The sequence below is a fragment of the Pinus tabuliformis genome, chromosome 2_2 (assembly GCF_031772625.1).
Source record: "Pinus tabuliformis cultivar Carrire ecotype Pingquan chromosome 2_2, CPIR1, whole genome shotgun sequence".
Lineage (NCBI taxonomy): Eukaryota > Viridiplantae > Streptophyta > Pinopsida > Pinales > Pinaceae > Pinus > Pinus tabuliformis.
The window spans coordinates 452,710,656-452,724,173 of record NC_142300.1 but is presented as its reverse complement, the minus strand read 5'-3'; the positions used below and the strand labels follow the sequence as shown (position 1 = coordinate 452,724,173).

Here is a 13,518-nt window from a genome sequence, read left to right as displayed (position 1 = left end):
AAGAAGACACTATTAGAAGACACTCTCCAACTGAGTTTGAGAAACCAACCTCCCAATCAAATGGAATAATATATTCCATACATCCCCTAACTACATACAATGACTTATATGTAAAGCGGAATAGGTGAACATGTATTACTAATGATGACATAGAGGAGAACATGCATTTCCTCGTGATCACACGTGGAGCTTATTAGTACTAAACTAAATACTAAGCATTCCGTAATCCCTTAATATGTGACCTAATATGCAGAATGGGTTTTGTTAACATTTAGGCCTTTATTACATACTCAAAAAAGTGCATAACAAAAAGAAATGAGAAATCTCGAGTGTGATCCTGTCTTGCAGTGCATGTCACGTAGTTAAGACCCACACTCTAGGATTGGTATCACTTATCAGAAATTTGTCAAATCAATAGTCATGCATATAAACTCTTTCCAGTTATTTGCACATCAAAACCATTAAAAAACAAGTTGACGAAAAACTTAATCATAAACTTCTCATGTCATCATCAATGTGGCAAACAACTTATTATGTATTAGTTGAAGAAGAGAAAATAATAGATTCCAGGTACAAAACTCTATTTAATCAAGTGAGATAACCTATTTATGATGAAATTATAAGAGCTTTGCTAAAACTACACAGCAGTAAGAACTGCTTATTTTAAATGGACAAGGTAAATTAGATAGCTACAATTATACAGAGTTAGATAAGGATCTATTTATGAAGAATTTGGTGAAATATAAAAATGATGTATTTGAAGATTTTCTGTACCCAAGTGCTTGAAATTGCTTTCTCCCCTCCTCTTATAGAACTTCCCCCAGTTGAATTCTTTATATCTGGGAGGATTTTCCTCATTCACCAGCTCAGGTACAGGTCCCAACATCACATGCTGCGAAGGATTAAAAAATAATGGAATAGAGAACCTTTCCCTCTTGTCATTGACCACTACCCTATGTTCGACACTCTCATATTTGTCATTGCTCCAAACCTGCACAACAGAAAATATCTCAAAAAAACTTTATTTTGATTTGGTGAACTTGTTTCTAGTTTTTTAACCTTTTAGAGCAAAACACGACACCCAAGGCACCTTAAACACGGTGTAATTAAAGCTTGTTTCTTCTTGCTTCTCTAGTAAATAGAAAACACACTATTTTGTTAACAAAGACGGCGTATCTTTAAAATTGCTGCAAACCATTTCAATTACAAGATCAACAAGTTTTCTTATTTTTGGTCCTTAGCAATGCCAGATTTGTTGGATTGGAGAACTACGACCAAAAGTGGCATGGTTTCTTGCCCTCTCGACCCAGTCATTCCAATGAAAGGAAAGTAACCACATAAAAAAATACTACAGTTGACTGGAATTTTATAGATATATGAAGCATTTTCTCATGTGCATTTGTGACATAAAATTTATTTATTTCAATATAGAGTTGAGCCTAAACGGGGCATAATTTCAAGATTCCAAAGTAGTGCCGAACTAAACTCGAACAGAAAAGTACAAATAAGCATGATATAGCTTGATGAATTGTAAGTCAAGAGTGCCCAAAAGGTAGAATGGTGCACCACCTCTAAGATGTCCTATATCTTCCCGGAATTTGGCCTAAATTGGGCATAATTTCAAGATTTCAAAATAGTGTCAAGCTAAACTCCAACAGCAAAGTAAAAATAAGCATAATCAAACTTGATCAATTGTATGTCAAGAGGACCCAAAGGTAGAATGGTGCACCACCTCTAAGATGTCCTATATTTTCCTGGAGAAATGGATGTAGGTCTTGCCATCCTCCTTTAAGATTCAATGATCCCCACTTGTTTAGATTATTTATACACCCCCTAACTTGTCTATAGCTCATTACTAATTGACTGAGTATTAGTGAGATTAGAGACAACTAAAAACATGTTTCCTTAAAAATAAGAAGCTAATTTATTCACCTTTTTTAATGAATAACTGATTTTCATGACGAAAAATTAATAACTTTTTCTCAAAAAAGGAGAACTAAAGTAAGTGGGTGCTCCTAGTTAGAAAATGAGTACCCCCAAGGCATATGACACCTCCTAGTAAAACCTTTTTTTATTACATAAATTTTACAAGGAAAATTCTTGTTTGTGAGAATTTAAGGAAAAAAAAAAACCTAGAAAAGCCAATGCAATTCTGTAAGGCTCTGGATAATGAGTAGCAAGGTAATATACATTGACTTTAGACTTAGACAATACCACTAAGGCCTAGCCATTAGGATGTACTCCAACTTTGGAGGTATGAATGAAAAAACTTAGGAAAATATCAATCACTAAAAAAAAAAAATTAACCAGGTTAAAAAAATACCCTACAGTAACTTCCCTAATAACTAAGTCCTAGGGAGCTAAGTCTTTTACATAAGTTCATCATGTTAACATCATTTATTACAATTCCTCCATGGGGGTATGGAAATTGCATAGAGAAGAAAACCAAAAGAAAGGGCAAAATTGTCTTGCAAGGCTTCTGAACTTGAAATTTGAACAAGTGCCTTGTTCAAATTTGTTGGCTTACTGCAAGTCCTTCCTAGTACATCTAGGGAGGTAACAAGGTGAAATTTCTATTTTGCAATAAAACTCTATAATGCAGAAATTTCTACCTGGTATAAGAGTTGTTGTTGTTGAGATTACTCTATGTAAGAGGGAGCTCGATTTCAGCTGAAGATTACCTAGGAAATGTGTTTGACCTTCTTGAGGTTGTTGGATGTAATATTCTAGGTTGCTTGGGAGAACCACTTGAACCCTAGAAAGAGTTTTGTCTACTTCATATGCTATTGATTTTGTGCACTTGAGGACTTGTTCAAGATGTGTAAGGTGACACTTGGTCTTAAAGAGAGTGATAGGTTGGATTAAGCTTCCAATATTGCCCCTTGGAAGCTAAGTTGCATGATGGAGGGAAACAGGGACATGTTTTTGAAATGGGAATGCATTGGAAATGTGACCCCCCAGAAAATTTGGAAACAGGGATATGTGATATAGCACATTATATTTAAACTTGGAAAAAAATCATTATGAATAAATGAGCAAGAACATTTAAATGACAAGCAATGTTCCACCATCACTTATATTGGGGTCCTCATCATTAGTATCCCATTTTTCCTCTACCTCAATCCTCTAGGACCATCATTCAACACCACCCAATTTTGATGAAACTACCTAATTTAAGATTTAAAATATGGTACAAAAAGTTTAGCATGCCTAAACAATGATTTTGGTTTGAGTGAAGGGTACATTTTTGCTAAGGAAACGACAGTGGAGTCCAACAAAAAATATCACTAACCTCAAGGTATATAAAAGGCTTGGTGCTCTTGATTAACTGTCAATTCCATACCGCATACATGATAGAATCTAATGAAAATGATACAATCCTACCAAACTTGAAATCCTAAAAAACTATTAAGTTTGTTGAATTTAGAATGGGATATGAAATTCTACTTTCCCCATGTGAAGTCCGATGAGATTGGAACCACTCTCAAACATCCTAAAACAATTAATGGTAAAGTTAAAAATTTAAGTAAAAGGATGAAAAGGAAAGATAATCAGAAACATGTTTCAGTCAAGTTTCAGCGTTCCGATACAAAAACACAACTAAAGGGGGGCATGTTTCCTATAACATAACTTGGAAGCTCATAGACTCCAGTGAATCATGAAGGAATCCAATCTCCTAAAAATCTTCATACCTTGCTTGACAAGCAAGAAAGCTCTATTCTTAAAACCCCTTCTAGGAAAAGGATTATAAGGATCACTTCATATCCATTGGTCCATTTATCCTTTACAAGTGACCTTCTATATATATTGAGTCTCCTCCCATCGGTGAAAGTCTGTAAAGAGTAAGAAGTCTTAGATGAGGTGACAGTGGGCTAAGCCTCCATCGTTGCCCTTTCATCTAGCAGTTGCCCTTTAGGAATACCTTTTATGACCCTTGCTAGTTTGAGCGGTAGCATTTTGGTGTCGTTGTTGGACGAAGAAGGTCTACCTCGCTAGTGAACCATTGAGGAATTGATTCATTGACGACATCTATAAAGCATTCCTCTAGCGACTCCACATTCTCTTTCCTAGATGGAAAATCCTGAGATAATGACTTACCATCGAAGAAGAGATGATGAACCCCATATTCCATTTTTTAACAAAAAGTTCAATCAGTTGAGGAAAAAACACAAGATCTTTAGACCTCTAGACCTTTCCTCTATGACTGGGGCTCTCTTTTGTGTGGTACCCGAAGACCCCAAAAGCCATGTGTTCACAAGAGAAGAAGACCCCAAGAACATCTTATGAAATTTGAATATCGAACATGTGATGAATTATATAATGAGTATAATTGAATGATTGCCTTTGCTACGACCTTGATAGGAAATGCTCGAGATTGGTATTTTAACCTTCCTTCATCTTCCATCTCTACATGGGAGGGATTTGTCCAAACCTTTAGAAAAAGGTGGTTTCCCAAAAAGGACATGGTCCAAATATACAAAGGCCTCTTGTCTAGTGAAAGAAGAGAGGATGAAACCATTGTTGAGTTCAACCAAAGATTCAATATGATTATCCATTCTATCCCTCAAGAAATGTCTCCCCCAAAGGAAGTAGCCATGGTCGCTTACCTCAATGCCTTCAAAGGGAAGTTAGTCTTTGATGTCCAAAATAAAAACCCCTCTAGTCTCTTCCAAGCTCAAAACATGATGTTTGACCTTGACCAAGCCATGAGGCACAATTCCATCAATATGCTACAAATCGAAGATGAGCCTCCCCTCTCAAGTGAAGGTATACCCCCTCACAAAGGAATCATGTTGCAAGAAATCAGCAATAAGGCAAAGGAACCTCCTGACCCCACTACAAGAATTCCCCTAAGGTTGATTCTAAGCATGACTGACCCTTTCTATGTAACTCTAGGAATAAACGAGCACACTTTGAGAAATTGCATCCTAAACTCCATGAGCCCTATCCATATCATGCCCTTGAGTATTATGAAAAATCTTGGGATCACCTTATCGAAGAAGTGCCTGGGCAGGATGATTCTAAACTATGAAGAATTTAAGGTATGTGGGCTGGTAGAAGGTAGAAGGACCTTTTTCCATACATATCCCGAGAAATAATTCTCTATAAACATTATCATTATCGAAACAAATCCAACATGGGGCATGATTCTATCAAAACAACTCATTGAAGATCTTAACTTGTCCATCAATGAGGATAGTTCCACTATATACCTCCCTTGGAAAGAAAACTCCTATGTATCCATCCCTAGACAAGAATTCTCTGCCCCAATGATTGCTACCTCTCAAGAATCTGATAATGACTTAGAAGAAGAGAATAATAAACTTGGGGAATGGAGGATTTTCAAAAATGAGCATATCAAGACCTCCCTTCCTTGGGCTATGGGTAATGTATTTTGATGGAGCACACTCTAGGGCTGGATCAGGGGCTAGCATTGTCATCATATCCCCTTCTGAGGAGTACTTGTTATTTTCTTTGAGACTCCAATTCACTTGCACCAATAACATCGTTGAGTATGAGGCCCTCCTATTAGGACTTGAGGCGGCCCGATCAAGGGAGATTCAACAATTAATCATAATTGGAGACTCTGACCTTGTTATCTCACAAATAAGGGGGACCTTTGAAACAAAGGATGAAAATTTGAAACCTTATAGGGAAATAATCATTAGCATGATCAAAGGCTTTAAAGAGCTACACTTCATGGCCCTTGATCGATGTCTCAATGACATGGCCAATGCCCTAGCCATAGCTGCATCCACATCCTCAATCATTCGCAGTGATATACCAAGAGAGGGAAGTGTATAGTTGACACAATCCACTGACCCTCCATCCCTGACTATGAGGAACATTGGCCTATTTTTGAAGATGATCAAGACATAGCCAATTTCCTTCAAGACCATGAAGATCCCGATAGGAAAAGTAAAGATTTGGTAAACGAACAACACTTTGATAGGAATGATGTTACTATCACTAAAAATGATGACCAAGAATCACCTAACACGTTAGACCTCAACCTTGGATCCAAAACCTCTCCTCAAATGGTCAAAATCGGGAAAACTTATCCAAAGAAGAAAGGAATGAGCTCGAGAAATTGTTGGGTTATGACTTTGAAATCATCTACAAAAAAGGGAAGAAAAATGTCGTGGCAAATGCACTCTCAAGAAAGGATGAGGATATGGAAGCACTTTTGTGCGCCATTTCTATTATCCAACTAGATTGGATAAACGAAACAAGGGATGAATGGAAGAAGGACGAAGGAATGTGGCCACTCATTCAAAATTTGCAAAAGATCCCAATTCAAACAATATGGCCAGAACTTGAAGAGGAAGGAAAAATCATATTGGAACCTGCAGCAGTCACAGAAACAAGAACCCGACAGCTACGAAATCGATCAATTTCAGAGTATCTCATTAAGTGGAAGAACTTACCTGCTGAAGATTCCACATGGGAGGACAAGAATTTTATACAAAATCATCAAGAACTACTCAAGTGTTGAGGACAACACTTTTTGAAGGAGACTGGCATGTTAGGCCCCTATACTACTAGTGTAACCCCTTATTGTTATTAGTACAACTTCCTTATTATATTGTTGTACCCATGTAATCCCCATAGAAGCCCACTATTGTTATTATTGTGCCCTTACATTATTATTGTTATGTCGGCTCTGATTATATTATGACCCCTTAGACTCCTATCTAAGTTGCACGAAACGGGGAAACGGAAACGAGTTTCCGAAACGGGAAGCGAAACGAAACGCGAACTCCCCAAATTTTGGAAACGGGGAAACGCGAATATATATATAATATATATATATATATATATATTAAAAATATTTAAAAATTATTATTATATATATGTGCAAATTATTATTATTATTATTATTATATCTATGGCTGAGACTACCCCAAAACGCCAGAAAAGAGAAGAGAAATATGGTTGCAGCTGAGCCAAATCTGCTGCTACTGAAATCTCCTGCTGAAATCTCTTTCTCTTGCTGCTGAAATCTCTTTCTCCTGCTGCTGAAATCTACTTTGCTCACTGCTCAAAACACCCTAGCTGAAACAACTGCCAGTCTCCAAGAGAAATGACTTGCTGAATAGTGTGATGAGAGAATGAGCCAAGCTGCTCTTTTATAACTTTAGAATAGGTTTCTAGAACTACCTGGAAACCCTAAAAAAATTTAAAAACAAATTAAAAAAAAAAAATTAAAAAACAAGTGTTTTTTGGGGAAACGTGGCACGTACGGCCTGGAAACGCGTTTCCGGCCGTACGGCCACGTTTCCGTTTCGGGAAACGTGGCCGTACGGCCGGAAACGCGTTTCCAAGCCGTACGGTACGGGGAAACGAGTTTCGTTTCGTTTCCCCTGGGGAAACGGACCCCCTGCCCACGTTTCCTGCAACTTAGACTCCTATATATAGAAAGGAGATCTTGTCATTTGTATCATCGAAGAATTGTTCATTTGTGTAATGTAAAGGAGGTTGCCCCCTCGAAGAGGCTTATTTCTAAGGCGTTGATCTATCTTTTCTATCTTTTTGTGAGCTGGTTTCATAACAAAGGATATGTTTGCTTGGTCTTGTGATGATTTGAAAGCTTATAGGCCTGAGGTCATCCAACATACCATTCCTTTCAAGGAGGGTACCAAGCTTGTTAAGCAAAAACTAATAAGAATAAACCCCAAGCTTGTGTCTTTGGTCAAGGAAGAGCTTCAAAGAATGGTCAGTGCAGGAATAATTGCCCCTATACGACATTCATCTTGGATCTCTAATGCAGTGGTCACCTGCAAAATGACTAGTAACATCAAGATGTGTATCGACTTTAGGGATCTCAATCGTGTGTATTTAAAGGACAATTACCCCTTTCCCAATATGGAAAATCTTTTGCAAAGAATAACGGGATCCCAAATGATGTCATTCCTTGATGGTCTTTCGTGGTATAACCAAGTCATCGTAAAAGAAGAACGCCTGAAAACTGCCTTCACCACACCATGGGGAACATACATATATCTTAGGAGGACGTTTGGCCTCCTCAATGTTGGATTCACCTTCCAAAGGGCCATGGATTTTGCTTCCTCATTGGAAATATCATGGAGATCTACAAAGATTATTTGACTGTCGCCTCTAAAGAGAGGCATGATCATTGCAAACACCTGAGAAAGGTATTTGAGAAATGTAGGCAATACAACATCTCCCTGAATCCTAAGAACTCGATATTCAGTGTTGACAAAAGTAAACTATTAGGGCACGTGATCTCTAAGGATGGGATTAGCATTGACCCTGAAAAAATTAAAGCCATCAAAAGCATCACCCCTCCTAAGGACCAAAGCGCTTTAAGATCTTTTTTCAGCGAAATAAACTTTGTAAGAAGATTTGTGACAAATTTTGCTGAAATCATCAAACCTATGAAAAACCTCCTAAAGAAGGATACTCCCTACTTATGGAACCAAACAACAAATAGGGCCTTCGAAGAAATTAAGGAAAGAATTGCCTCTACTCCAGTCCTCATCAGCACTGATTACACCAAGGATTTTATCATATACTCCTTCGCATCCAAGGATACTATCGTTGGCATCCTCATGCAAAAGGATGATGAAGGAGGGGAGAGACCTGTAGCCTTCATGAGTAAGCCTCTCAAGGATGCTGAGACAAGATATACTATCACTGAAAAACAAGCATACACTCTTGCAAAATCCCGTAAGTACTTCAAGGCTTATGTAGGGAACAACAATTGATATATGCATATGTCCCTTACCCCGTCGTGAGGGATGTGGTACCACAATCTAATTGTCTTGGGCCTAGGGGGGAATGGGTATCCAAAATCCAAGAATATGACCTCGATATCCTCCCCAAGAAGGTCATCAAGGGGCAAGGCTTCGGAGAAATTCTTACCAAAAGTAACAACGAAGCCATTAAAGAAGGAGAGGAGGAGCAGTGATGTGCTACATCCACTGAACTCGAGAACGATGATTGGCACACAGACATTGTTTATTATTTATGCAATCTATTCCCCCCCCCCCGACCTCGTTGATCACAAGAGAAGGGCTTTGAGACTAAAAGCGTCTAAGTTTTACTTGACCCAAGATGGCCTTGGATGGATGAGTCTTGATAGGGTGATCCTCTGATGCGTTAGCAAGGAAGAGCCTGAAATATTGATGAACGAATTCCATGCTAGTTTTTGCTATGGACATTACGTTGTCCGAACCACTGCTCATAAGATTTTGAGGACAAGTTATTACTGGCCTACCATTTTCACTGACACGCTCAACTTTGTAAAATGATGCCAACCTTGCCAACTATTCGCTAGGAAGCAGCACCTTGCAGCTATGCCATTGAAAAGCGTTGCTATCGATGCACCTTTCCAATAGTGGGGTTTAGATTTTATCGGTGAATTCAAAGACAATTCTAGTAAGAGGATTAGATGGATCCTCACAACGACTGACTACTTCACCAAGTGGGTTGAAGCGATACCAACCGAGAAGGCAACTGACCAGGTAGTTGTGGATTTCCTTGAGGATAAAATTATTACCAGGTTTGGTGCTCCCACCAAAATTGTCACAAATAATACCAAAGCTTTTGACTTCATGGCTCTAACATCCCTATGTAACAAGTACGGCATAATCTTATCACATTCTTTTAACTATTACCCACAAGGATATGGGCAGGTTGAGTCAAGCAACAAAAACCTCATAAAAATTATCAAAAGAACCATTGGCAACAATAAGAAGGATTGGGATAGCAAGATCAAGTATGCCCTATGGCTGACCGAACAACTGTAAAGGCTTCCACTAGTTTTAGCCCATTCCAATTAGTCTATGTTTCCGAGGCCAAATTACCTATCCAAATGTAGTTACCCATCCCTGAATGCCTAAAATCTTTCCCCGATCAACAAAATGCCATACAATCCCAAATCGATCAAATAATTGAAAATGATGAAAATAGAAAGAAAGCTTTTGACCAAATTGGTCATAGTCATGATAAAATGAAAGTCGCCTTTAAACATAGTCGGCACAAAGCATTCAAACCCAATGATCGAGTACTCTTATGGGGCAAAGGAAGAGAAAAACCCAGCATGCGCAAGAAGTGGGACAACCTTTGGATAAGTCCATTCAAGATAAGTGATGTGGCAGGAATAAACGCAACAAAAGGAGTTGCAGGTGTGCCCTAGCCACAAGAGTGAGTCGACATCAGGTTTTGAAGGACTAGAAGAGGCCACAACTTGAAGGGAACTAAGACGCAACGAAGGATTAGCTATTTGAGGTCTATTGGTTGAATAGGGTCTAGTTTTGGAAGTTAAAGAAGGTCGCAGCCATAAGGAGGAGACTGCAGACCTAGATAAGCTACACAGTAGCTAAAGGAGCAATCAAAAGGAATCTACAGGAAGGTTGAGATCCTGTAGTGACTGGTTGCAAGAAGGGGCCGCAGGCTGGTGAAGTAGCCACAAGCTTGGTTAGGGCTAGCAGCGAGACTGAATAGGCCGCAGGGGTATTTGTGCAAGTTGCTTAGAGGCTGGAACAGCTGGCAGTGAGGGCTAAAACATCAAATAATAAGTTGTTGAGCTAGCCAAGGAACTGTTGAGCTGGTTGAGGGTTTGATGTAGGGTTTAAGGAACTATAGCAGCAAGGTTTTGATAATTTCCTGTTATGTAAATTATTGTTTGTGTTTTTATGGGCAAAAGATTGCCATAATATTTGTTTAGGCAGAAGAGGACCTAAAGGAATTGGCCTCAACCCTAGGTAATTTAGTCAAAGGAAAGACATTGTATTTTGGGCACACTATACTAGGGAGCCCCATGGATTCTCTTGTAAATGGACTAATAAAAAATCATATTGGGCATAAATTCTTGTGTATTATGCATTGATCTAATTGCTAGAGTAATTTCCGGGTGTGTGGAATTCTAACACATTGTTGCAATGATTTTTTCGAAAGATGAAATGATTACATTCTTACTTGCAATTCCAAGTACTATTACTCCTAAGACGATCAATAGTTTGGCACTGCACATTCGCTTTGATCCCACTACATGACATTGTGGTTACTATCATTGTAATTTGTTATATGTTGAATGATAGTTACATGTGTTCATGATAAGCAACATAACATTGCATCTTGTTATACTATCGGTGCTTATAAACATACTACGCCCAATGTTTCACATTGTTGAATGGTCTACATCAATGTTCTCAAAACTAGATGAGTTACGATAGTAACATGACCCCCATTATCCCTAGTCCTTATTAAGGTAGAGAAAGGGCAGTTACGAAGTTGGCCTGACCTCCAAGGTTCCAGTCATGGAGATCGGGTCTAAAGTTTCAATCTTTATTAAATTATTCAAAACTTAAAATGGATAGCATCGTTGCGTTTGTCTCGTCGAGACCTTTCCATTAATATAAATTTTGCCTTGATATACTAGCAGATCAAAAGGTATAGCCATTTAAAGATTTGTCTTATTAACTTCTGCCAAGTCATTATGGCCTGCCATGTGGCACCAACGTAGCTTCCACGTGGACATCAAAACCACAGCCCACATGTCTAATGTTGACCTGTTCATGACGGTCAATACCCATAGGATCCTCGTTCCACAAGGCTATTATATATATAACATATACATAGCTATATGTTATGACCCTCGGCCTAACCCTCATTCAATGTTATATTCAAGCCGGGGCCCTCAAGGACACATCGTCCTCGGGATAAAATCCTGGAAGTTTCCCTCCAAGTTCCTTTATAAAACTCTGGGATGACTTCGGTTGAAATCATCGGGGTGACAAGGATTACCGTATTCACGTATACCCATAATACAATGCCTCGTGGCTTTCCACCATTGCTAACATATTGTGCCCAAACATATTGGAGGGGCCCACTCCTGCCACATAATCTTGGGGATTTTCTCTCCTTGCACCATTGCTAGAATATGTTGGGGTTCTGTGGAGCATCTACATGGTAAAGGTGCGCATACACATATGCTTTGCCCCGTTGGTTATTACATGACTTGCATGCCCCACTTAGCATCTACACCATTCCATCGAGCCCACGAGTTCCACATACTCCCAGGGATAAAATCTCGGCAAGACTGCACTAAGCACTACAGGAAAGCGTCAGGGTAGGGGGCATCAGGGTGATGTCACAGATTCTATATGTTGAGTTGACGTCACGATCTCTAATCGTCGAGGTGATGCGGTCTGGTCCCAATAGATCTCCAACCCCTTTCCCTTGCATTGTTCACATTGCACACGGTTTTGGGGTCATTGCGTCATTGCAAGGTTTCACAAATCAAACAGGGCCACAAGCCATGTCATCCCAAGAATTAAATCCCGGAAGTTCCAAGCAGAGCTTCCCTTTGAACCTCTGGGGTAATGCTTCCAAGGTTCATCCAACAGTGGAGGCTCCTCAAGACATCCAACAACCCATATTTCCTTCGAGAATTAGGTTTTCAACTCCCGCACGTTGTAAAAATCGGAACTTATATATGTATGTATACAAAGCCCTTGCCCGAGCCTCCAAAGCCATAACATATGCAAGTATGTTGGTGGCTCGACTAGCTAACCCTCCTGATCTTTTAGTAGTCTCAGCCCATACTAGACTACGACCTATAAAATATGTATATTACATATTTTATATATGAGAACAAGGCTATACCCCCTTGAGATTTTTCACTACCTCGGCCCATCTCGGTCTACAGCCTGCAAAAGATATAAATTACATATTTATATATGAAAACATGGTTATCCCTCCTGAGCTTGCAGATTAGAGAATAAGGATTGATGGCCAAATTGTGTTAACATAGGCTTTCAATTTCTTTTTATCAGAGATTGTCTTTCTTTTTCTTTTTTTCCTTTCCACACAGATATTTAGACAATTTGCAGGCTCAGAGTAAACAAAGGAATAACACATTCCATAGGAAAATAATCAGGGAATCAACCTCTCATTTCTACACAAGAAATAGGGCATTCCATGCTGTGATTTGGAGCCATTAAACCCATAATGCACTCCATAAATAGTAAATAGAAAATTTCAAGCATTTAGCCCTTAGATATATGACAAAAAATTCATAAAAAGAAACATAAGCACTCATGAATTACATTCAAAAAGTTCATGCACTAGCATTACACAACAATGCAACATCATTTAGAGCTACATATCAATTTCCACTAAGAAATTCTTTAATTTCACAACGCTCAACTCAGAGCATCTTATTTGCAATGCAGAAAAAGGGCAACTGAAGGCGGGAAATCAATTTTTCACCCAACCATAGACCTATTGTAGCCAAAATCACTTACAGTAGTCACCGCCGTGTTGAAATTTGAGTACAAGCTAGAATTTCTAATCTTGATAATTACTTGTGAAGATATTATTGTTCCCTTTTAGCTTTTCTTTAATTATTCATCAAGAAAATATCAAGTTAACCATTCAAGTATGAGAACATAAAGACCACAGTGCACAAGAGACAAGAGACACCAAAAATTAGGTCAACCGCTAGGGAAAAACCCACAAGGGAAAACCTAGAAATCCATTCCTTATAGA

The 13,518-nt window shown here is 38.7% G+C and overlaps 1 protein-coding gene across 1 annotated transcript in view; it reads right to left on the bottom strand.

Moving 5' to 3' along the window:
• Positions 1 to 515: 515 nt before the first annotated feature.
• LOC149193207 (protein DMR6-LIKE OXYGENASE 1-like) overlaps positions 516 to 13,518 on the bottom strand; it is a 63,315-nt gene continuing 50,312 nt past the window's right edge. Inside the window, exon 3 of the mRNA XM_089404807.1 lies at positions 516 to 991. Within this exon, the coding sequence (XP_089260933.1) occupies positions 722 to 991 (270 nt within the window). The 3' untranslated portion in view covers positions 516 to 721. The remainder of the gene's footprint in view (positions 992 to 13,518) is intronic.